At 38.1% G+C, this 25,050-nt stretch overlaps 3 protein-coding genes across 3 annotated transcripts in view; 1 reads left to right on the forward strand and 2 right to left on the reverse strand.

Annotated features, from left to right (window-relative positions):
• LOC118321529 (vitellogenin-like) overlaps positions 1-3,763 on the forward strand; it is a gene marked incomplete at its 5' end in the record, with an annotated part of 13,437 nt that extends 9,674 nt beyond the window's left edge. The window contains 11 exon segments of the mRNA XM_035652885.1: positions 898-978; positions 1,083-1,289; positions 1,392-1,534; positions 1,621-1,756; positions 1,848-1,971; positions 2,060-2,240; positions 2,330-2,424; positions 2,600-2,694; positions 2,823-2,988; positions 3,171-3,332; positions 3,438-3,763. Of these exon segments, the coding sequence (XP_035508778.1) occupies positions 898-978; positions 1,083-1,289; positions 1,392-1,534; positions 1,621-1,756; positions 1,848-1,971; positions 2,060-2,240; positions 2,330-2,424; positions 2,600-2,694; positions 2,823-2,988; positions 3,171-3,332; positions 3,438-3,550 (1,503 nt within the window).
• LOC118321532 (afadin- and alpha-actinin-binding protein-like) lies at positions 3,573-11,169 on the reverse strand. Its single transcript, XM_035652887.1, has 14 exons — positions 11,093-11,169; positions 9,193-9,309; positions 8,650-8,801; positions 8,276-8,476; positions 7,984-8,094; positions 7,718-7,853; positions 7,533-7,608; positions 7,031-7,211; positions 6,550-6,697; positions 5,995-6,131; positions 5,533-5,706; positions 5,297-5,414; positions 4,831-4,978; positions 3,573-4,706 (listed from the first exon to the last, which is right to left on the reverse strand). Exons 2-14 carry the CDS (start codon positions 9,209-9,211, stop codon positions 4,559-4,561), a joined length of 1,749 nt encoding a protein of 582 aa, XP_035508780.1. The 5' UTR covers positions 9,212-9,309; positions 11,093-11,169; the 3' UTR covers positions 3,573-4,558.
• A 1,542-nt stretch (positions 11,170-12,711) lies between these two features.
• The window catches only part of LOC118322053 (atrial natriuretic peptide receptor 2-like), a 23,607-nt gene continuing 11,268 nt past the window's right edge, over positions 12,712-25,050 (reverse strand). Inside the window, 20 exon segments of the mRNA XM_035653635.1 lie at positions 12,712-12,827; positions 13,982-14,073; positions 14,948-15,046; positions 15,854-16,006; positions 16,256-16,395; positions 16,635-16,722; positions 17,133-17,226; positions 17,413-17,532; positions 17,684-17,785; positions 17,876-17,924; positions 18,126-18,270; positions 18,550-18,671; positions 19,195-19,338; positions 19,452-19,538; positions 20,613-20,757; positions 21,169-21,259; positions 21,346-21,491; positions 22,525-22,627; positions 23,371-23,475; positions 24,452-24,575. Coding sequence (XP_035509528.1) covers positions 12,717-12,827; positions 13,982-14,073; positions 14,948-15,046; positions 15,854-16,006; positions 16,256-16,395; positions 16,635-16,722; positions 17,133-17,226; positions 17,413-17,532; positions 17,684-17,785; positions 17,876-17,924; positions 18,126-18,270; positions 18,550-18,671; positions 19,195-19,338; positions 19,452-19,538; positions 20,613-20,757; positions 21,169-21,259; positions 21,346-21,491; positions 22,525-22,627; positions 23,371-23,475; positions 24,452-24,575 — 2,260 coding nt within the window. The 3' untranslated portion in view covers positions 12,712-12,716.

A 25,050-nucleotide genomic window follows, 5' to 3' on the forward strand; every position in this document is an offset into this window, starting at 1 on the left:
ACATGAAACAGATAATCTGTGAAACAATTTTTTGTTCCTCTGGTTCCTCCTAGTGCTTCTGATTGCATTTACAAGAATCCACCGGGCCTGAATGAAAACAACCAATCAGAGCCAAGAAAGATAGTTGATTGTTGATCATTCCCAGGGTGTCATATACAGACGCTGGGAATGAGTCTCAACAATCAACTATCTTCAAGTCCCAAGGTTTCTTTAAATCTGTCTTATGTACTTCTGTAAGGATATAGTAAAAGTTTCGACAGTTCAGTCAGCCAACTCACGTTTGGAATGTTTATTAAGCATAATTTAGATTTTGGCGTCTAGGCTCCGACCTCATCACTCCCCGCAGATATGTTTACATAGAGATATTGGGGAGTGATGCGCAAATACCTTAACCCCCAGTCGGAGCCTACAGGTGGATGCTGGGGTGGTGGGGCTTATTGCAAGCAGCAAGAGCTTTACAGGAGCAGCAGACAGCAATAACGGATGCAGGGCAAGAGAGCGACATTACAGAGCAAGAGGGAGAACTGGGAAAATTGTGCAGTTTATAGACCACCAGATTAGGAAGGGAGCGCTTGGTAAGTGAGTTGGAATAAGGCATGTTGTGTGTAGTCAGCGCAGCTCAAGTTGAACCTGCCCCTAACCTAGCCTCGCAGGCTTCGCTCCATTTTTGTGACTTTGCATGGAAGAATGTTTATGTGTCTACATATCACAGTAAGCGTGGACTCTGACTAAATATTTCTTCTAAATAGCAAGTGATTTATCGCCACAAGTTCCAGAAGAACCACAAGAAGGAGGTACGTTTAGGTGGTGCTTCACATAATGAAAATGTATTGTACAGTTTGAACATGTTAACTTGTGTTGCAGCTTTTTCATGGTGGCCATACATTATTGTTGTAGGTTCTCTCCTTCCAAGTAACCTCAGCAGCACTTTCCAGGAGCAGAAGCAGTGCCTCAAGCTTTGAAGCCATCCAGAGACAGGTGAATCTCGGTCATGTTAAAAAAATTTAAAAACCCTTAAAATCTTTTAATTTATGGGTTTGTTGGTGTACTCAGATGCATTAACCATGATTCTGTTCCCACAGAACAAATTTCTTGGCAACGAAGTAGCTCCTACCTTTGCAATCATCGTCCGTGCTATGAGAGCTGACAAGAATGTGTTGGGATACCAACTGGCAGTCTACTTGGACAGACCTACCACCAGACTTCAGATTATTCTGGCTGCCTTGGCTGCTAATAACAACTGGAAGCTTTGTGCTGATGGAGCTCTGCTTAGCAAGCACAAAGTCACAGTAAGACACTGTCTTGCTTATGCCATAGATCTTAGGATATAATATAAAAAGGATACTGTTAAAATCAGCTGCCATCTTGTCACATCTACTGTCTCTCAATAGGCTAAAATTGGCTGGGGAGCAGAATGCAAGCAGTACAACACCATAATCACAGCCGAGACTGGTCTTGTTGGTCCAAGCCCTGCAGCTCGCATCAGAGTGGCCTGGACTGAACTACCTTCCGCACTTAAACACTATGCACAGAGGTATGAAACTTAATTTGGCATCCTTAGCCTGCTCGCATGCAATATAGACAATATAAAATGTCTCATATCTTGAAATTATTTTACAGGGTGTATGACTACATTCCTGCTTCCATGCTTGCTGGCTTGATTCAAGAAAAGGATCAAAACATCGCCAATCAGCTCTCACTTACAGTGGTTGCCACATCTGACAGGACCCTTGACTTAATTTGGAAAACACCAACAGTATGAATAATTAAGTAGTTCTCCCAAAATATGAAGCCATGTTTATTTTTTACTGTTTTTCTTTAATTTATGTGAATTATTCTGTCTACAGCGTACTGTCTATAAGCTGGCTCTGCGTCTTCCCATCACTCTGCCACTTGCTGAAATCAAAGGTCTCACACCATTCGATGGCCTTGCTGATAAAGTCCACTACTTGTTTGCCAAGGCTGCTGCAGGTAATATATCGTATGTGGACCATACTGTTTAACATAAATGTTGGCAGTTATCTTCCAGAGAATAAAACTTTTGTTTTTGTCTTCACAGCCGAATGTAGCTTCAGCAAGGAAACACTGACCACGTTCAACAACAGGAGATACAAGTACGAAATGCCGTTGTCTTGCTACCAAGTTCTGGCACAGGATTGCACAGATGAGCTGAAATTCATGGTTCTGCTGAAGAAGGATAACATCAAACAGAACCATATCAATGTAAAAATTGCTGACATGTGAGTGTCTATTAAAAACAAGAAAGAAGCTGTGGTTTTCATCCACAAGCGGACAAAACTAAATAACATTTTAATTTATGGACTTGTAGTGATATTGACCTGTACCCGAAGAACACTGACGTGATTGTGAAGGTCAATGGAATGGAAATACCCATCAACAACCTGCCATACCAGCATCCCACAGGTTTCTATACACATTCATCCCACCATCAAAATTTTACACTTAAGTAATAACATTTAATTTACCACTGCAAACTACACATTATGGTTCCAATACCCAAACCTTATGAAAGTATTTTCATGTAATGTATCTAAACTGGCTTGAAATAAATTACTATGATCCTGTTTTGTTCTAACAGCTAAAATCCAGATCAGGCCAAATGGTGAGGGTATCTCTGTGTTCGCTCCCAGCCTGGGTCTTCATGAAGTCTACTTTGACAGTAACTCATGGAAGGTAACTATAACATTAATTATGGACAATTTAAGATTATATATTAAATTGAAATGACAACCTTCAAGAGCTATTTCAACAGATACTGTATATTGATCGTCTGTAATGTCTTGTTTGATCTTGCCTTGCAGGTTAAAGTTGTGGACTGGATGAAGGGACAGACCTGTGGACTCTGTGGAAAGGCTGATGGGGAAGTCAGACAGGAGTACCGCACACCCAACGGACACTTGACCAAGAATGCAGTCAGTTATGCTCATTCCTGGGTTCTGCCAGCTGAGAGCTGCAGGGACACCACTGGTGAGACGCAAAATTCATTGTGTTTATACTTTTACAGCAACATCCTTTTTCAGATAAATGTTTCCACCCTTTTCTAACACAATTGTTATATCACTGCATATGGTTAATGCAAGTATTTAAAAAAAACCTAATGATGCACTGAATGCATCAGAGACTCGCCTACCAACACCTTTCTCCTACAGAGTGCCGCATGAAGCTTGAATCTGTACAGCTGGAGAAGCAGGTAAACATCCATGGCCAGGAATCTAGATGCTACTCTGTTGAGCCTGTGCTGCGCTGTCTGCCCGGCTGCTTCCCTGTGAATACCACAGCCGTCACTGTTGGCTTCCACTGCCTGCCTGCGGGTGAGTGTGCACGAAATCACAGCTTGTTCAAGTCACAAAATATGAAAATGTGGGCAAAAATTACACAGTCCTTCATTTTTCATTTTTCTCCTTTCACTTGTGTAGATTCTGACTTGAAACATCCCGAGAGTCTGAGCAGCATCTACAACAACAGCGTGAATCTGAGGGAAACAGCAGAAGCCCACCTTGCCTGCAGCTGCACTGCTCAGTGTGCTTAATTAAAAACGTATCACTTACATCATGTGTATGTTTTTATTTCATTTTAAATAAATTGTATCTCAAAACAAAGTTTCTTAAAGTTGTTTCAATTATGGCGACTTCACTACAGTGAAATTGTTTCCAATAGAGGTCAATAAGGGGTCAAATGACAAGAAACTTGTGTTTCAAGAATGTATAATGAATGTTTCAAGAATAAAAGATTGTCTACAATACATCATGTCACGTTCATGTGGTACGAATTCTCTCAATATAAAGCCACTAGAATAAACACATTAAAAAAATGGTGAAGGAAGGAATTTACATTCATATTGACATCAGAGTGGTCTAACCTTAGTGCAGAGTTCCACTACACATTATGTAATTTGTTCAATTTTACAGCCTTTGTTCCTATTTAACTACAACATCATATATTACCTGCTACTCATGTGAACAGTTATTAGAAAACAATGTTGTTAACCACATTTGTGTTAAGCTATAGAAACATACATACCTAGTTTCTTTTTGCATATAGTGAAACAGCAGCATTAAATCTATATTTAAACATTGTTAACATATTTAACATGATAACAAGCTGAAAAGCTGTGATATAAACAGCACAATTTGAGTACCACAGCGACCATTAACAAGGGCCAGCCAACATCTCATTACCGGGATATGGGATCTTTTGTGGCACGCTTACGTTGCCAAAAAATACTAGCCTTGGACTAAGATCCTAGACATAAGGTCTGACTGCCCAAACAAGATTTACAGAAGCACATAAATAAATAAATACATTAAGATATTTAAAAAAAAAAACAGATTACAGATTTTCTCTCAGTCACACAGAGGACAGAACACCAGCAGCTAACCAGTTTGGCTTCAACTGTTAACAGCTATTTAATTATTTTACAGTCTATCTGCATGTGTTTGGCATTTACAATTCAGGTGTATTTCTGAAATACCACAAATAATCCATAATTAATGGACATTAACAATAATTCTGATTCAAATGATGAAAGTGTTTGGTTTCATATAGAACTGTTCTTTTCCTTTGTGAGTGTGTAGCTGCTGTGGTCATCGCTGTCGTTCCACTGTTTGTGCTGAACAGGAACATTTCCATTAAAAAAGAAGCTTGATTGTTCAACATGTTCAGCCTTTCTCTTTGGTTTGGTTGAGCTGTAAATCAAATTTGACAAAGAGTCGGTCAGGGATACACAATAGGAGCATTTACTTACATGTGCATCATGTCATCATGTAATTTGTATTATTTCACAAATCACTGTGCGAATACAGACTTTACCTGTTTTCTTGGATAAGGCAAAGTGTGCGATGCAGGTCGGCTGTTGATGGTGATGTGAGTGGGACACATCTGGGTGTGGAGGAGGTTATGTTAGATGGGCATCTGGTGAGCTTTTCTGGAGCCGACCCTGCACTCACCTTCGTTTCAGCTGCAAAGATAAGATAAAACTGTTTTGATCCGTGTCAGGAAAGGGACTTATTGATTAATAAAAATAAAAACAACAAACTAATTGTAATATAAACTCCATATTGTAGTTCAAATAAGTAAAAAAGTAAAAGTTCAGTTAAATTAAATTCCATCACATAAAAGAATGATCAGCACATTGTTCAGACTATTGATTACCTGTGAGTTTCATTACCATTCGGTTTAATGAGTATGATTATTATTCAACAAATAATTTTGGAAGATTCTAATATCAAGACAAGGGTGAACTGGGCCAGCACATTGTGAAGCAGTACACACTCACATATCAAAAAGGCACTTTTAGACTTTGACATCGGGGGTTTCTTTGAGTCAGCAAATGGACTCAAGTTTAAAAACTGGTGTTTGAGCCATGTTGCTCGATCCTCCTCGAAGGCCTTCCTCTGCAAGTAAACCAGATGTCATCTCAAAAACAAACTTTTTAAACTTTAAATGAGCACACAGATATAAACAAGTCATCTTGGCTCACAGAGCAAAATTTGAAAAAATACAGTAAATCACCTCATGGCTAAGTCTTATAGCTGCCTCAGTGAAGTTCTTCCTCTCCCTTTCAAAGATCTTTCTCTGTTCCTCTAGGGTCTTCCACTCCTCTCTGAGGCGCTCTTTCTCCTGCAGCATGTAGCAGTCACTCAGCAGGGATACTGTCTCCTCATCACACTGAGAGCTCAGCTGCTGCTACAAGAAAAAAAAAAAAAAACAGGAATGCTTTGTTCAGCTAGAGTGAAAGAAGTGTTAAGTACTGCAAGCAAATAAAATACAGTATCTTTCCTCCAACCTGCAAACAAGGTTTCAATTTAAATGCTCAGTAAACAATGTGTTAAAGCTAAAATGATCAAGTATGAGAGAAATGAGATGATAGAATTCAACTCATTTACAATGTAAAACCCTTGCCACTGGCTACTAATGAACATGAACTCTCCAGGGAGCTTTATGGCTAAGATTTCAAGGTAAATTCAGTCTTACCTGCAGGAGCTGCTGTTGTGTTTGAATGAAGTCTTTGCACTGCTGGATCTCCAGCTTCAATCTGTCCATCTCCTCCTCATGAGTCTCTCTGGAAACAGCATCAGTGTTTTTACTCTCGCCCATCTGAGCCAAGGATGCTGAAAAAAAACAGAAAATCTAATTTAACAATTACATCAATCTTCTATGTATTGATTTTAACAGGAAGTAAGGATCCAGTCTTGAATGCCATTGGACAATTCTTCCGTCTGTGTGTTTATTAGATGTTGTTCAGATTTTTCTTGAGTTTTAGCGAACTGAGAGAACTGACCAAATAACAGAAAGCACATTACCAGTGGCCAGACCAGTGGCATCAGTATATAAAGTAAGCATCCTTTGGTTACTCTGACTGTTATACTTTTTATTGTTTCTTGTTTTATGACTTTAATCTCTTTTGACACTTTAATAGTACAAACACAAGGGATAATATTTCTCTTTTGAGACTTCCTTACATGAAACAAAGTTATATTCCTTTGTGTATCAAGGTCAAACATTGACAGTAGGCTGCATGATGACTACCTTGGCTGTCCAGTCTCTCAACGTGGCTCTTGAGTCTTCTCCACTGGAGGCGAATACTGTTGGTGAGCTTCTCCCGGGCATGAACACAATACAGCTCTACGCTTTCCTTACTGGAATCAAACACTCCCTCTTCCTCCTCTGAGTCAGCCTGCCAATGACAATGGAAATGTTTTTCAATCTATTGGTAGAACATCTGGTTAACATGACTGAAAGACTAAATAACAGGCATAAGTATTATTATCAGCTGTCAGTCAAGCTGTGATACATTTCAGCCGTGGTTATTGTGTTTCTCTGCTTAATGAGCCACTTTGCAATCGATGTTTTTAGGTATCTTTCCACAACTTAAATACTGGGAACAAAAAGGGAAAAGGGGGTTTTGGTAACAGGTGAGAGCAGTGACTTGGAAACAACTACTCTGCAGTTAAAAAGAAGTATCTCTCTTTCTATTGCTGAATGTTAAAGCAGAGAAAACTTGTCCTACCTGTACGCCATCATCTTGATGTTTGTCTCCTTTCAGCGGTGGCTTCCTTGAACTCAGAATGGACACCATGTCCTTTTTCATCTGCTGCAACACTTTTTTCAACTCTGCATTTTCCAGCAGCAACTCCCTTTGTCGGGTGTCATAGTCGCTCAGTAGAGTCTTGTACATCTCCCCCTCATGCCTTGGGATGAGAGAGACAATCATATATTTTTATCATATACATGTTCATCTTGTGTACATTCATTAAAACCACAGTAACATACTGGACTCAGCAGTGCCGCCTATGTTTGAAACCTATGTTCTTAAAATAAATCTGTCACCTAGATAACTGGCAAAGGAGCTGATGTGCAACTTGTTTGAGAGCTGGCACAAAAGTAGGATGAGTAGAACTTTCTCAGATAATGCCGTTTATTTCTTTTTCCTGTGTTCCTGCATTTTTTTATTACACAAATAAGTCTTCAGAGACAAGGTAGACAAAAAGAAACACAAGAAGTGAACTTACTTTGCCTCTGTCTTTTCAGTTTTCCAAAGACTTCTCTTTCCATCTGCTCTTCCAATGCTGTTTAATACATCAATGGCTGAAAGCAAGAAAGACAAATGAAGAAAATGAGAAATTGAAGGGTCTAAAAATGTACGATTTAATTTTAAATGTTAGACATTAAGGCAAACGATGGGGCTGAATTTAACCTTGTTTCTTTTCCTTTTTGTCAACCAGAAGTTGATTCAAGCGCTCTTTCAGTTTGTTAAATTCTCTTTCTTTCCTTTTCATCTCATGATTGTACTGGCTGGCCCGACTTGAAATTATGTTCTGAAGTTTTTGCACCTAGCAGGGGGAAATAAAACAAGTTAAAACTTTTTTTTTTTAAAGGGTTATGATTATCCACCTGAGACAAAATAGAACTGTCTGTGAATTCACTCAGCTTGGTCAAGGGCAGTAATTATAAAGAAAGTACCTCTTCTTTCTCATTTTTCAGGCAGTTTTGCAAACTCTTCACTTTAAGCTGTAGCTGTCGTTCTCTCTCAAGGAGTCCCATGTTTTCTCTTTTGGACTGCTCAAGCTGCTCCTATGATAACAAAATAACATTGACATGGACATGAGCATTTAATATGGCAGTTAATATTTTCAGTATTGACAAGCAACTCCTGAGGTGGTTAGATTTGCTTTCACATTTGACTAGTTATCTATATTTTCATCTGAATACAATACTAATATGGAGGAATCACTTGATTTAAATGTTACTGTACTTTTAGTCTGGTGCTGGTGAGCTGCAGGAAGTCCACATTGCTGCTGGACTTAAGTTGCTCCACTTCCATGTTTTCCAGGGTTCGGAGGCCCCTGTGGTGCAGCTGAATCAGGTCATACATGCAATTCAGCACAGCCACGACGTTCATCTCTGAGCTGCCCGACTCTGTCCAAACTGGTGGGAGGCCAAGAGATGACACCTCCTGTAAAAAGGGAAAATAAAGGAAGAACATGACATACAGCAGAGGATAGGGAGGACCAGCCAGACTCAACCCAGGACATCGTAGTCATATTGTACATGTCTTAGACCACTGGGCACGGGTATTTACATATAAAAAACGGTGCTAATAATACATCAAAGACAGAGGTTACTAACCTGACTGATGTGCGATAAACATTCTTGCACGTTGTTCTCTGTGCAGAAGGTACTGAGCATGTAGGGCTTTCTGTGCAGTGGCAGCGGTGATTGGCTAAATTGCCTCAAGGGGGATGTTCTACATTCAACAGAACTGCTGCAAATGTCCTTGACTTCAGGGGAGAAAAATGCCTGTCAGATATATATATATATATATACATATATACAGGATAATGCTTGATACGAAAGGGAAGACACAAGGAAGTGAGGTCACTTTTGGCACAGAATCCAATAATAGCGCCCATCTGCTGTCTTTGTTAGTTTAACCTGTTCCTAACTTACTCTGTTTGATACAGAGCACAAAATGATATAGTAACCTACACACAACTGCTGAGGCCAGAACACAGCAGCACTGTACTTCAGTAACTTAAAGTCAAAATCATGTTACAAATATTGTACAGTTTCTTACATGTGTAAGGGTGATAATGAAATAACAGACAACTGCTCAACGTGTCTCATTCACAGTGCGTATTTGTCTTCAAAGATGTCAAAATCTGAACTCACCCAGGGAGGATTCTGGCATTGTTGCAGTGCAGCCTTCAGGCTACGTGTCTAGATCATCAACTACATGTGCACAAGACGCACAAAGCTCGCCACAAGATCCACCTACGCACTCTGCTCCTGAAATAGGAAGGTCGGATTAGAAGTGCCCATTCAACACAGTCTGGATTACACAGCGATGGAAGTCAACATGTAGCGGTGAGGGCTGGAAACACGCCGCAACCTAAATAAGTTGAGGGCAGCAGGTTCACACAGGCTAATTAGTTCGTCCGTCACAGGCAATCAGAAGTGATCACATAGTGTACTGGTAGCCATTGTACATTACAATCCTACGTTAAAATGTGTGTTTATTTAAACAGTCTCAACGATTGCTGTGCTGATCTTGTTGTAGCTGTTGTTCTGGTCAACGCAGGCGTATTTAACAGGTTGCCGGTTTGGGACCAGGCCTGCATCTTATCTCAATGCTCTTATCAACAGCTGATCGGACTAATCCCAGACAGACAGCGTGGTGATTTATCTGCAGAACCACACAATCAGGAACAAAAACCATGAAAACATTTTTCCTCCTATAGGAGTAATGCCAACATACTGTACACGGATATCACTGAGACCTTTTAAGTTTCACGTACAATACGTCATCCTGGGATAACAACTGGGACGTGAGTAGAAGCTGCTTTTAAAAATTCACAAACACTTTGGGAATTTAATTTTTCATAGATTTTTAGTCATGAAAAAAGGCTGTGGTTAGACATCAACTCAGGGGAGCTACCCTTTGGTTTCAGTGACACTTAATCAGCCTGGCGAGACAGATGGCAAGCCTACAGCCACTAAGCTTAATAAGGCTAGACCCTGCTTAGACTGACTACTCAACAAGTGTTAACCTTTAACTCTTCAGTCAAACTTACAGCGTAAAGTCTCCAAAGGGACTATATTTCTACGTAAGGATTTACCAAGCAGATTTTAAGGGTTGTGGTCCCTCGGATGTATGATAATAATATATTTATTATATATATTAAAGCTGATTTTAAACTGTGAGGGGTGGCAGCCACATAATAAACCCGACCTTAAACAAAGTAAGTAAGTAAAATGTTCAGTTTTTAGTAATCTATTTTGTCACCCCTTGTTTGTGAGTTGGGGGAAAAAAAAATAGAAACAGCCCTCAGTACAACATTAATGCAACACAGTTCAAAAGCACCATAGAGTTGAACCCACACCTCTCTTTTTTAAACAAAGCTGAAAACAAAACAAAACCTAAACAAAAAACTGAACATTACAAATCTTTCTGTAGGATTTATTGCAGACTCGTTGTATTAGATTGTATTATTTTTATGTAGGTGTATCTAGTAAACATGTATTTAAATATCCTAGGTTTGTAAAATGTCACAATGTCTCTGCAGTCCATTTGAAGTTACCTTAATGCAGTAAGAAGAATAATGTAACTTATGTCATGTAAGTGTACTTATTAAACATCTCAGCAACTCTCTCATTGCTGGGACTGCACAGAATATCAATAGAGTTATATTACTTCTACATAACCCTCTGACAGGTTAAGTAAAACAAACGCTGGTTGTGTCACATTATTTTACCTTCACTGTACTGTAAGCTACATACAGATAACACTGTTATTAATGTTATAAAGGTGTTAACTAGCTAGCTATTTCAAGACGCCGTCCAAATCATGTTTCATTCATAAGAAAATAAAACAAATCAAAGGTTATTTATCTTCTTTACACAGCAGACTAACCAAACGTAACCCCTCCTCCTCCTCCTCCTCCTCCAACCTGAAAACAATCAGACATTGAAGCCGAACGGCTATCTTAGCCAAACAAGTTGCCTAGTTACGGAAGCAGGGGTTTAAAACGTTTACTTCATAAATAAAAGAGTAGAAAAATGTCTCCAGTACTTAGTTAAATGTTGCAGTTTGCAGTTGTATTTCCCAATCGCTGCTCGCTTCACGACCCGGCAGCCCCTTAATCCATGTCGGTCCAAATGACAGTACACACCACTGCACGCAGACCAAACAGCACGCTAATTGGCCGACTCGTTGTCTAGCAACCAAGCACGGCTCAATATGATTGGCTCTCGGCCGTCGAGACACTTCAAGCGTTTTTAACGGCAATTAATTTTTTTTTAATTTTACCAGTGTTATTGTTTAAACACTTTTTGTGTTTTTACTTGTGGTATTATTACTTTATGTTTTAAACAGTGCTTTTTGTCAAATAAAAATATTTTTATGTTCATTATATTTAGAAATACCAACCCCTGGACTTGGTCAGCTAGGCCTATTTAAATTTTCATTTCACTGACATGATGCCATGAAAGTTATGGACTGTATCTCTATTCTTCATTTGTAACCAGATAGATGCACCGTAAGAATGAACACAATTATAACTTTAAATTAACTTTAATGTCATTTATACAATCGGTGACTATAAGAATACAATAAAATAGCTCATTGCACTACACAGTCAGCAATACCATAAAAAAAAACTACCACAGACAACTGTACATTCGTATTTTACAAAAGTAGTGAGTGGATCAGTTGGCTAGGTGTCCGTGTGTGAATCTATTCTGCATCAACAAGGCATGCAAAATTGGAAAATTCAAGGCAAACTACATAGTTTGGAAATAACAAGTAGTTTAAATGGAAGAGTTTGGCTCCAAAGTACTTCTTTACAAAAAAAAACTATGACTTGTTATAAAAGAAAAAGCACGTGTAAACTTACAGCATTAATAATGGCTCTGTTTTCTAATTTCCAAAGAAGCAACACCCATGAGCAATCACTGCAAAATGGTTTTAAAAAATAAAATAAATGTATGTTTATTGATTAAACCTGTGCCTTTCCTTCTATGACATATTGTCTGCTATGTGGCCTTTACCTGTTCAAATGCCAGTTCTAAGTCAAAATGTTTGAAATGTAAGGAATCAGATGGTGTTTATCTATAAGTACTTGAAAATGTTTTTATTTACGTATCGTGAGAGATGGTTCTCTTAATTTTCAGGCAGTGAATATCTCCATTACCTTTAATTTACCAGTAAAAAAGTGCCTTAGGTTGCAAGAATACAAATAAAGCTGTATATGAACAAAACATTGTAATAATGTGTGATTAAAACAACATTTCCTCAACTCTGGCATGTTTCTCTGCATATTTTTCTTACATTCTTCCCAAAAAGTGCAAAAGACAAATATATTTATTATATAATCTGTGAACATGTTCTTAGTTAGTTAGTTTTTTGGTAATATTGTGCATTTCTAGTTATTTCTACAAATTATCATCAGAGGGATTTTGCTTGTCATCATTACTTCTGGTCACAACAATGGAACCATCATAACAACAAATACTTTTTAACACTTCTACTGGATTTACAATTCAGTACGATATTTAAACTCATGATCAATTATTTGATCATCCTATTATCTGCACATTTAACCCCGGCGTAGCTCACTAGACACAATTCAATTGCACAACACAAAGCCTGACCAGTTTTCATGCAGTTATTTTCACATTTTAGGCTGTACCCAGATCTAGTCACTAACTGGCACTGGGACTGCTCTGGATTCATTTGTTCTGAGCAGTGGGTCTGTGTGATCATCTCTCTTTGCCTCCAGCCACCATGTTGTCATGTCCCCTTTTCCCTGTCAGGTCAAGAAAATGAGAGAGTGAACGAGAGAGAGAGAGAGAAGAGAGTCGTATTGCAAGGCATGTGGTCGTTTGAATTTTAAATAAAGCCATTAGGGTTTGATGGGGGGCAGAGAGCAGCAGCTGAGGCCACCTCTCTTAGCAAGACATCACAAGTGTCAGCAATGTAGACCCTGTCCGTTGGGACTGAGAAGTAACCCCCTCCCCCATAATTACACTGGCACCACCCAAAAAGAGGTCTTGGGTTGCAATGTGAATAGAAGCCAATAGAGCAGGATAATAAAATACTGGAAGAGAGAACAAATACCAGACACACCCAGTCTCTTTCCCTTGGAGGGAAGTTTTGAATTTCCTGTCATCTTTTCAAATCTCAGCCTCATAAATCCGTTTGTCTTTTTCAGTCAGTTTCAAAGGTTGGACTTCTTCTACAGCCACTATCTTATCACTGCGTCTATTTTGCTTTTTTAAAAAAAATTACATCCACAACATGGGCTATATTAAAACAGGTAGAAATAGCATTACATGCTACAAAATGTATCGAGTATATATTGAGTAAATATACATTCAGTTCCAGTTTATTAGGTACACCTATAGCTAAAACTAATACAGTCTCATACAACTGTCTTGTAATAAAACTTCAGGAAGTTATTTGTTGAGGTGCTTATTCAAATGTATGGTGATTTTGGTGGCTGTAGTTTGTGGTGCTGTTGATTTGCATTATACAAAGAGATGTTTCTGTTATTCGGCCTACTACTGTCATTGATATAAATAAGGTGGAAAAAATTATATAAAAAACTTCATGGGCGTAAGATTTATTGCAGGACAGCTGTATTAGTTTTAGCTTAGTAATAAACATGGCAACTAAGTGTATATCTGCTCATCCCAGTGAGATTTGCTTTCCAACACAACAAAAGGTCTAATCACTACAGCAACCACCATGACCATGACCAGGAATGTACTGAAGGAAACCCTCCACTCTGTGTTTTGTGTTGAGAAGTATGTTTCCTCCAGTACAAATTAGTAGTAGTAGTAACAGTCTCATGAAGCTCAGTATACATTTGTTGTATTGATGGTTATGGTTTTGTCACTGCAATATACTTTAACACAGGTTATATATATATAAACATATTATATATGAATATAAAGTTACCTTCACATTAAGTGTTCCTCTGCATGTCAGAACGTAACCTCCTAGTGTGTGAAGCAGGTCAGCGGTGGCACCACTCACCTGGATCTTCAGAGCTATGGAAAAAATTACAAAGAGGCACACAGAATGGAAAGTACTGCACCGTGTGCACAAACTTCATTCTGAGAATTTGGATGACTTAGATTTTCCTTTTCAAGTTAAGTTTTATCTCAGAGTTTAAAGGTCCAGTGTGGAGGATTTAGTGGCATCTAGCGGTGTAGTTGCAGATTGAAACCCCCTCGCTTCACCGTCCCCTGTCAAAAAGAGAAACTACAATTCCCCCTGAAACGAGAATGGCCCTATTTAGAGTTAGTGTTTGGTTTGTCCAGTTCAAGCTACTGTAGAAACATGGTGGTTCAACATGGTGGTCTCCCCTCTGTAGCCCCCACAAATGGCTCATTCTAAGGTAACATAAACAGAATGATTCTTATACTCAGGTGATTATACACTACATACCTATGAATAATATATTGAATTTCTGCCAATATACCCTCTTTTTTTTTTACACACTGGGCCTTTAAAATTATATTTATCTATAAAGTTTAAAATTTTGTTTTTTACTTCTGAGGCTACAATCTGAGCCTACAGTCACTCAGTGCTCTTCCATTATCCCTGTGGATTAATGCAGAGGATTAGGTACTTGGTGAGCACATTGTTCCATCCTCCATGTTGTTAACTCCACTGTGTTGTGCTGGTGAGCAAACACAGAGACAGTCCTGTTTGGCACAATAGCAGCAGCGACAGGCCAAAGGCTAACTCTGAACTGCCATTGAAACCAGTTACAACAACACTGCAGCCTAACTCTTGAATCAGTGCGGGACAGTATTAACACAGTAGAAGTTAAAGTGAAATCAACTTGATATTTGAAACCAACTGTTCCACTTCGAGACATTAATTGGATGTAAGGCAGTGTGTCTAATCCTTCATTACCTTCACTTGTTGATTCCATCCGTGACGCTGTGTTGACAGTGTCCCCGAATAGGCAGTAGCGAGGCATTTTGGTGCCAACCACACCAGCCACAACAGGTCCTTGCAGAGTAAACCACAGTGAACACTTTTAGTGGATAATATTGTATAATGTATGACATTGCATAATCGTGTTAGTGAATGAAGGTTACTTAAAGGGATCATAGCCCACTCATTTTAGAGTTATCTTACCTACAGACATATGTATATATGAAGTAGTTAAATCAATGATTGTGAACATGAACAACCTGCTAAAAGAAAGCCAGAGTGCAGAGAACTGAAACTGTAATATTAATGTGTTAAATCCAAACAGAGTTAATGATGATGAGTCATGTGATAATGCTCTTAACATTGTTCTGTTTGGCCGAGGGTGGATGGGTCAGGGTTGAAAGACATAGAATGGAAAATTATCACAAAAATAATGCTTTATGCATAATCATTTTTATCATGATCAGATTTGGAAAACCTTATTGAATGGCTTGTAATATCTTCATAATTTTGGTCTTGCACATAAAATGACAAACCGTTTTAAAGTAATACAAGTAAAAACTCTTATTACAATTTATGCTGCATTTACATTTAATTTGACTGACATTTAGCTTCTCATATATGCATCCAGGTTGTTTAAGGTTACTCTCTTTCACATTCTGCAACCACAGGCGATTGTAAAACCTGTACTGCGCTCTCTGTGCACTGAAAGCCATCTGTTATTTTAACTTCTGGGAAAATAATGCACGAAAGTTTATCTTCCTGCTATTGAGATTCATGTATTATGCGTTTTTGAAACTTAAAGCACAATTCATCTGGGAAATGGTATTCAGTATGAGGTTGGAAAAAAACTGATATATTGTAAACTGATGTCCACATTACCTGAGTGGATGCCGGCGCGTATCTTCAGCTGTGTGTTTGGTTTGTGAGGGATCTCGAAAGTGTGGCAGACACTGACCAGATCAAGAGCCATGCTGGCTATCTCTCCAGCATGATTGATGCCATTTTCTTGAGGGACCCCCGAGACCACCATGTCTGAAGGGGTTAGACATTATTTCATGAAAACAGACAACAAAAATGTGAAATGAATGTCAAAACACACATCCACCCCTCAGACTCTTCATTTATTAATTTCAGTTGTGGATCTGCCTATCATCTAATTTTTTTATCCTTATTTTCAAACCGGCGTAGATTTAAAAACAAATTTTATTTTAATGGTGCTTTGACAAAATTATTTATCACTTTGTGTTGGTAGTTCAAAACCAGTTTCTCATCCTTACTTACAAGCATCGCCTATTGTCTCCACTTTGTAAACGTCATAATTGTCAATAATGTCATCGAAGGTGGTGTAGAGCTGGTTGAGAAAGTTCACGACCTGGTGGGGAGTGCTGGCACCAGACAGCTGAGTAAAGCCGACAATATCACTGTCCAAAAGGAAGCAATACAGTGTCAGTCGTCCGTAGTTCAACATGTGTATTACCAAACAATCTTTTAAAAAGAAAGAACCGAATTGCATGTAACAATGTATTCAGGGGGAAATGTTTACCAAAAAAATAAATCAAAATTTAGCAATGTTGTATTAACTCTAGAGAATATACAACTGGACAAATGTCCATCAAAAAATATAACTCCAGGTAATGAGCTTGCTTTACACAACACACACCTGAAGTAGACGGTGGCTTTGGAGAAGCTCTGAGCCTCTGTTGTTCGACCTTGACGAAGGTCATCAGCCACCGGTTTTGGTAACATACCTGCACAGGAATTTCATGACTTAAAATGCTGTAAAATGTTCAGTTTCTGGGATGACGGGGAGGAACGATGACGGTGCTACACCACTAGATGGCAGTGAGCACATATGATTGTGTCCTTTAATCCTTTAAACTACACAAAGTAACTCATATGAATACTGGCATTAACTAAACAGTGCTAACTCTGCCTTAAACAACTTTCTATGTGCTGCACTGTGCAATGAATGCACTTATTGTATGAATGTATATTTGTATATTTTATGGGTTTTTTTATCACCCTTTTCATAATAAGCTTATCTCTGCAATGTCACCGAGACAAATTCCTTACCCTTGCACAGCATGATTCTGCTTGGGGTCAATCACTAGAGCCATGCAACTCTCTCATATCTCTCCACACTGTTATCCTGACTTACTGTATAACAGCCGATCCGTCTTCTGTTTCTCTTGAAGAAGGTCCTGTGTTCTCTCAGCAACTATGGCCTCCAGATGTTTGCTGTACTTCTCCATCTGCAGATAAAGAAACCCAACAAACCCAAGCATTTGTCTTTGATATACAGCCATTTTGGAAATGTAGGTTTGGATCCAGATACTGTTGCATTATAGATGGTATATTTAATGATAGATTTAATGCGTAATGTGAATTTTTACACCAATGTTATTGTATTCTATTTCCCCATATTTCAGAGTTATTACCAGGTTCATCATCATGTCCACAGGGCTGACTTTGTGTGGGTTCATTTTGTCGAGCATCTTCTTCACCTGGTCAAACGTGGGCCTCATGGTGACGTTATGAGACCAACACTTCTTAATGAGCTGCTCAATGTTTTCCAGAGAAGAGAGCAACACCTCATTGTCTAATATGTTCATACAGTAATATGCCAATGACATATAATACAAAGCTTACATTTGCATCTTTCCCTACACAGTTCTAGTAACATTTCTAACATTTGCACATATGACAGACCTCCCAGTAGTCTCCTTCACTGGGGCAGTCAGTATCTGCCTTCCCTGCTTTGAGTTCAGGCAAAGGGGGGCGCCACATGAGATCCATCCTCATTTCCTCAGTCTGGTCCTGTTAGAGAAGACTGCTGGTTACAAAGCTAAGATCAAAAGTAGGCCGAAGGTTGTAATCTACAGAGAGGGCTGTCATACTCACTGACATGAGGTCAGAGCGAGTAGCAATCTCAACCAGAATCATGGAGTAGCTGAGGGGAAAGTAGAGAAAGGATATTATTTTCCAGTGCAGTTGCTAAGATTCAACAGCAACAGTTTTTATATGTATGAAGATGTGAGTCCTTCCACCATAACTCAGTTTCCACATCTGTAATATAACTGCATCAAATTTCCATGTGGTCCAAATATCGCAATCCAAAATTAACTGCTTATACTGTGACACTCAAACACACCTGTAGACATCTGCTGTTGGTGTCATATTGGAGCTGCTTCCCAGCAGGACCTCTGGGGCACAATATATACGATTTACATCCCCACAATTGAAGCCATTGCTGATGGCCTCAAAGTCCTCCTTTCTGTAGGTTGTGAGCCCATAATCTGAAGCCAAACACAGAAAAATACAGAGTACTGCGACACAGGATGTTGTTTTTCTCTCTGCCTTGATAATAACATTGCTACTTGTGTAGGATGTGGCTGAGGACTGCAATGAGTCCTATAAAGAGATGTTTCTTTTTCTTAGCGTTTCTTAGTGTGTTTAAACTGTGTATGTTGAGTTATTTATCATATTTATATGTGTAATTGTTGAAAACAGAACATAACAATGACAAAAACTTTGACTGCACACTGAAATTGTGTCTGAGGATGATGTATCATTACCTGAGATTTTGCACACCCAGCGATCATCAATAACACAGTTTCTGGAGTGAAGTCTCCCATGAAACATCTTGTGCTGATGAAGATAAGACATCCCACGGCTGATGTCTGTGGCAAAGGACAGTCTGCACAGGGAAAGAAACACTCTTAGATATTATTGAGTTCTACCAATGGGTCATGCCACACCCACAGCACAAAAATATAATGTCTCGTAGCTTGCATTGCATTATGGTCTACTGAGGAAATACAGTACGTTTGTCTTTACTATAATAGCTTTTTCCTTTGTGTGATTGTTGAATGGCAGTGGGAAATATTGAGTCTGGAAAGCAGCTCGTCCTTATTGCTCATCTGAAGGTTTGACACCACAATTTGACATTTCCTGCTGACATTTTATTCAGCAAAATACATTTTGCATTTCATCATATCGTGTTGACATCACACACCACAAAAATCCATCATCTAATCAGGAGCACTCAGTGATCTTTAGCTCCTAGGTGAGAGTGTCACTGCACAAAAAGCTAAAATAGGCAAATAAAAGTTACCACCAAAATATTAATACTCTCAATAAAAAAAAATTAAAAAAAAGATCCAAACATCAGCTAAATGGTAAAAATGTAAAATATTAAGTTGTATGGGAATTTTTGTCACCTGAAGCCCCAGTTGATGGGGATGTCATCATTCAGCAGAACATCAGACAGGCTTCCTTTGGGGCAGTGCTCTGTGATGATGGTGACATAGGGGACCTCGATGGAACCACCGATGAACTTGCATAGATTGGGGTGGTCCAGTTGCCTGTAGCCAATATAAAAAATGACATAAGCTGCAGGAAGTGTTCTTTCATTTGGGGCACAAGACTTTATTATGGCAGTATATATTTCCCTCTCCCTCTGCAGGATTTTCCTTACCTAACTTCTTTCACCTCCTTCCTGATGGTTTTACAGAGGGTGAAATGTTTATTCTGGATGTGTTTCACCGCCACTATCCTCCCATCACTGCAACACAGTTACATTCATGTCAACTTGATTACCTAAATACAGAATTTATTGAATAAAATGGAGAAAGTAGTAAAATATCTATGTTACTATTTTACTTTGCATTGCATTATATTAATTATATCACTATATGACAATGCTGTATTACTACTATATTGTTATTATTGTGCTTTTATATGATTGTATTATATGCAAAACCATAGTATTGTCTTTGACTTCAATTATATATGAATAGTATTGTATTATTACTGTGACGGCCTCAGGGTTGGCCCTATTATGTTCCTTCTTGTTGAAGGACAAGTAAGGGGTGGAGCTAAGACTCATCCTCCTGAGCCCAGCTAAAAATCAGACCTTTCTCAGTTCCTTCTGCTGGCTTACCACTTGAACTTGTTATTGGTTGAATTTTGTGTTTCAGACTCTCTCTCATACAAACACACACACACACACACACACACACACACACAGACACACACCTCACGTCCTCACCTCACACAGACATTGCAGATATACTGACCTGCTGACATTCACTGTTTTACTGATTATTTGCCTCTACTTGATCAAACATAGAGCATTATTTCCAGGCTATATGTAGTCTCCCTCTTTCGTCACACAAGTCAAGCCAAGTTGTGATATTACTTATATCATTATTACGTACATTGTACTTTTTATTAATACCTACCCAGATATACTTACTTAAATACCATATAGTCCACACATCATGGCAGGTGTAGCTTTTGAATGTCATCCCAATAATTGATTTTTTTTTCTCATTTTCTTTTTTTATTTATTTAATTTAAAGACTTAATCTGTTCTACAGCACTGCCTCTCAGCTGCTGCTGCTGCTGTAATGTGAATTTCCCCTCTGGGGATCAATAAAGTCTTATCTTACTTACGCAGCTACAACTTTGTAATGCTGATCCATATAGTAGATAGTATTGTCTGCATTTTACTGATCCACACAGCAAAAGAGTAAAATAGTAAGAAAGTGTGTCTAAAAGAAATAGAAATTACATTATTTTACTTCCGTTAACTGAATGTTTCTGATTTATGAGAAATAATATAGACATTTCTCACTAGATGCCTGGCTGGATGAAGCCTTGTTTGATGGAGGTGTTGACCCCAGTACAAACAGTCACATTAGTAGATTGACTGATGGTGGAGTTACTCTTGACATGTTGCAGACTGGTGGTGCTGCCGAGGCCCATGTAGCACGCTTTACCTGCAGACACCAGAGTACTTATGTCAGACACAGGGTCAGTTTACTGCACAAAACTCCAGATCCATGCATAACAAAATTATTTTATTGGAGGATACAGAAAGGGTAAAATAGACTTCACCTAACCCCAACCCTAACCCGCTCTTACTATTAAAACTTAATTTGAGTGCAGTTCACCGAGCAACAACAGATATAACCAATATAATGAATGAATGAGTTGAACAAATGCAGATTCTTTGATACAGGACCCGAGGTGTCATTGACACCCGCAGAAGAATGGAAAGGCACGGGTTTTAGAGACTAATAGGTTTTTAAAGTGATCCATTCCTGAAGTCTTAAAAGAAAGTAAAAGTGTAGAGCTTTCAAGTAAGTTATGTTTTCTGCAGAAATATGTCTGTAAACTGTGTCTTTTACTGGTGTGAGACATTTTACCAAATATTATGCTCTTGTAGTTGATGATCCAGCTTTCATCCCAAAACATCCTCTGTTTCTGGTACTGGAGCCACTGCAGAGAGAAAATTAAGATAAACATCAGCACATGGAACATCCCCTGTGTGTGTGTGTGTGTGTGTGTGTATTGCACAGACTGACCACCATAGTTAAGATGAAGCCGGTGCTGAACAGAGCAACTGGGAGCCCGATGGCCACCTTGATAGTGATGGACATCGGGCAGATGCCACAGTCAGCAGGACAGTTCAGACAGTTCTCCTCCAGCTCGCAGACATCATCCCCACACACTGAAACACAATCACTATTTTACATTTACAGTATTACAGTCAATATTCTAAATAGTCATAATGCGGGCTGGTTCATTTAAGAATAATGTATATTATATGATTGGATTGTAATTATTGATGCATTCATGTGTACAACACTTTAAAGATTGAGCTTTATAATTTTTATATCCTGCAGTTATTTGTTGATTACATTTTTTTATCAATCTGAATCTGCAAAGTAACTAAATTGATCAAATAAATGTAGTGGAGTAGAACTATTAAGTAGCAAACTGTAGAAAACGGAAACAAAACTGAACTTAAATTCAGTACTTAAAGTCACACAGGTAGCAAACATTACTTAGGGTCATGATGTTTCAAGGACAATTACGTATACATTGAAGGATCAGCGTGTACCATTTAGTGGCATATAGCAGGTGTAACTCCTTCGCTTCACCCTCCCTGTGTGAAAAACACAAATGCCTCTGTCTAGAGCCAGTGTTTGGTTTTTCTGTTCTGGGCTACTGTACAAACATGGCAGTTCAACATGGAGTCGCCATGTTGAACCTCATCTGTAGATTAAAACAGCTTATTCTAAGGCAACAAAAACATAAAGATTCTTATTTTCAGGTGATTAATGAAACATCGGTTTGGAAAACAAATTCAATTTCTGCCAATAGATTCTCCTAAATGTTGCACACTGGACCTTTAACATACAAATATTTGAATAAAAATATGCACATATCTCTCCTGCAGACAGTTAATTGTGTTTGCTATCTAGTTCTTTATCAGCAAGTAGAAAATAAAGTTTATTATTGTAACTCAGCTGATTGTTTTGAAATGATTGCTATTATACTGCAAGGTCACACACAGTTTGACCTTTTCCCTTCTGTTTCTGTACAGGTTTGGGATGTAAACAAGGATACGCTGTTTGTCTTTGTCTGGTTAATAAAACAACTTTTACTGGATCACAGCTGAGCAGCAGATGCATTACTCAGCACAAACTGATTCAACATATCAACAAATGGAAACTTTGTGTGAGTGTTAGCAGCCTGACCTTGAGCGCTGACAACAAGCACTTTGGACTCCAGGGCTGCATGCATCTGTCCTATTTTGATATGAGCGATGACTGAGGTGACTCCCACATGGATCAGCACCACCTGTACGAGAAAACAGCATCATATGAATTAGAATGCACTTGAACTATAAAAGAGTTGTATATTTGTAAGTCAAACAATTAAACAACAAAATTATGTTATTATAGCTGAAAACAATATTCAAAGATATAAATCCCTCCAATAACTGTCATACTTTACTTCATTATGACTAAAAAGGAATCCAAACAAACCTAAATTAGAGCTGTAGGTGTATGTATCAGTTGTATAAAGATGTGATTGTCTTTATCGCTCTTTTAAGGATTTTATAAGAGAATCCTTTTTTTTATTTTAACCACAACAATAAAATTGTATTATATATTAATTCATTTTTTATTCAGTTTTCTGTACTTTACTTAACAGTCAGTTGATAAGCCACAACCCAAAGTCTGGCTTTCTTTACTCTTGTAATTTCCTGCTGACAACATGCTGCCTTGTTTAATGTTGCTATCATTGTGACATAGCAACATAACTGCATGATTTACAAAGGATGTGTCACTATGATTATGACTTTTATGTTTTTCCCTCCAGACAACAAAGTTAAAGTTGAACATCTGCTATTTGACAAACTAAATTTTACCCAGTAGACAGTGGAGGATGATTCTGAGATATGTGTGTTGATAATAATACATAAAATGAACTGTGTTAACATAACAGGACTTTAAGAATGTTTTACAAATGTTCTCCAAACCTCAACACGTGTAAAAAATTATCCATCCTTTTCAAGAGTTTTGTTTGGGTTGTCTCACCTTTGAAGTCCAGTATTTTTGGGACATCTTGCCTGCTTTGGATACAGTGTGAGTCACTATTTTACCATCGTCAGGAATCCACGGGCCACAGATTCCACCTTGTTTCTGTAAGGAGACAAAACAACAGTTTGGAGTGGTTTTATTATTTAAAAAAAACTTTTTTGACAAGTTGTTCATGTCTCTGATTCTCTGGAAAATGTTAATCCTATTAAAGTAAAATTTTACTTTTTTTTTACTATATCTTTTCATTCTAACTATCATTATATGTCTCAGATTATGTTTTCTTCTCAAGGTGGATGGGTAATAACATCTCAATTTATTCAACTTCGGAAAATAATCTTGATGCTTCGAGACAAAATCTGGAAAAAGCAGAATACTTACTTAAGAACAATTTGGATTTATAATTTATAAGCTCATGAAATGTTGGCTTTTTAGAGATACGTGGCTCTTAAAGGACAGCAACTGTATAAACAGATGATTTTATAAAATACATTAACAAACAATAACCGTATAAAGTAGTTAAAATAATCTCAACCTTAAACATCTACAGCAGTAAAATGCAACATACAATGCAGTGGTAATATGAATCCAAAAACATCATATATAATAGGAAAACACTGCCTGCACAATGAGTACTTTGTGGAGTCAGTGGTATCTAGCAGTCAAGTTGCATATTCAAACCATTTAAACTCAGCCTTCCCTTCCAAGCATGTAGGAGAAACTATGGTGGCTGTGAAACTCCTGAAAATAGTGGCAGTGTTTGGTTTGTCCGTTCTGGACTACTGTAGAAAAATGGTGGTTAAATATTCATCATCATATTCCATTTCTGCAAATAGATCCTCCAAAATGTTACACACTGGACCTTTATTGCAACACAATGAATAACATGAGTAATAAGATTATCCTAAATGATAAATACCAATGCATCATGCATTAGAATGGACTCCTAATAAATAAATGTCAATTTAATATTAAAGATAAAGACCTAAATATCACATTTGCTTGCTTTTGTTCTCTTTATATGAGGAGGAAAAGATGACGACAAGGTGGACTGCGTGTTGTATCACTGCTAGGTACCCACCATGAGGCCGAGAGGACAGGAGTGGATGTTGGCGTGATAGACACAGCAGTTCATTTCATTGGCATTGTTCCAGTTTGCCGGGCACTCGTGTTCATGACAGAACCTCTTTGCCTCTGAAGCAGTACTGCAAGAGAACAAGAATGGGTAGACAAATAAATGAATTAACACCCCCTGATGCTATTTATAATTGAAGCTCAAAGACCTGAAGGTTAGCTTTCTTAGAGCTTCAACTAGACAAGGAAAACAGGATTTAAACTAAATTAAGCTAAAAGACAGTTCGACAGCTGCATCCGTCAGCAATAAGTGATTATCTCCATTATCTAATTAATTGTGATTGCATTTTATAACTGTAATTGTTATTTTTCTGTAAAGTACATTGAGACACTTGTATTTTTCATTAGTTTGTTTTTTATTTTTGTTTTCAGTTCAGTTTAGTCAAGTCAGAAGTTCAGAATAAGTATTACATCCTAAAATTACACACATTCATTCACAGACATCCGTCTCAATAAACATACTGTATGCATCAGTGCCTTCTAATACTTACTAAACGGAAGACATTTTATGTGTGCTTTATATTTTATTTCAGTTCATTTTGTAAG

The sequence above is a fragment of the Morone saxatilis genome, unplaced genomic scaffold, assembly GCF_004916995.1.
Source record: "Morone saxatilis isolate NCDOM2014 unplaced genomic scaffold, NCSU_SB_2.0 Contig12, whole genome shotgun sequence".
Lineage (NCBI taxonomy): Eukaryota > Metazoa > Chordata > Actinopteri > Moronidae > Morone > Morone saxatilis.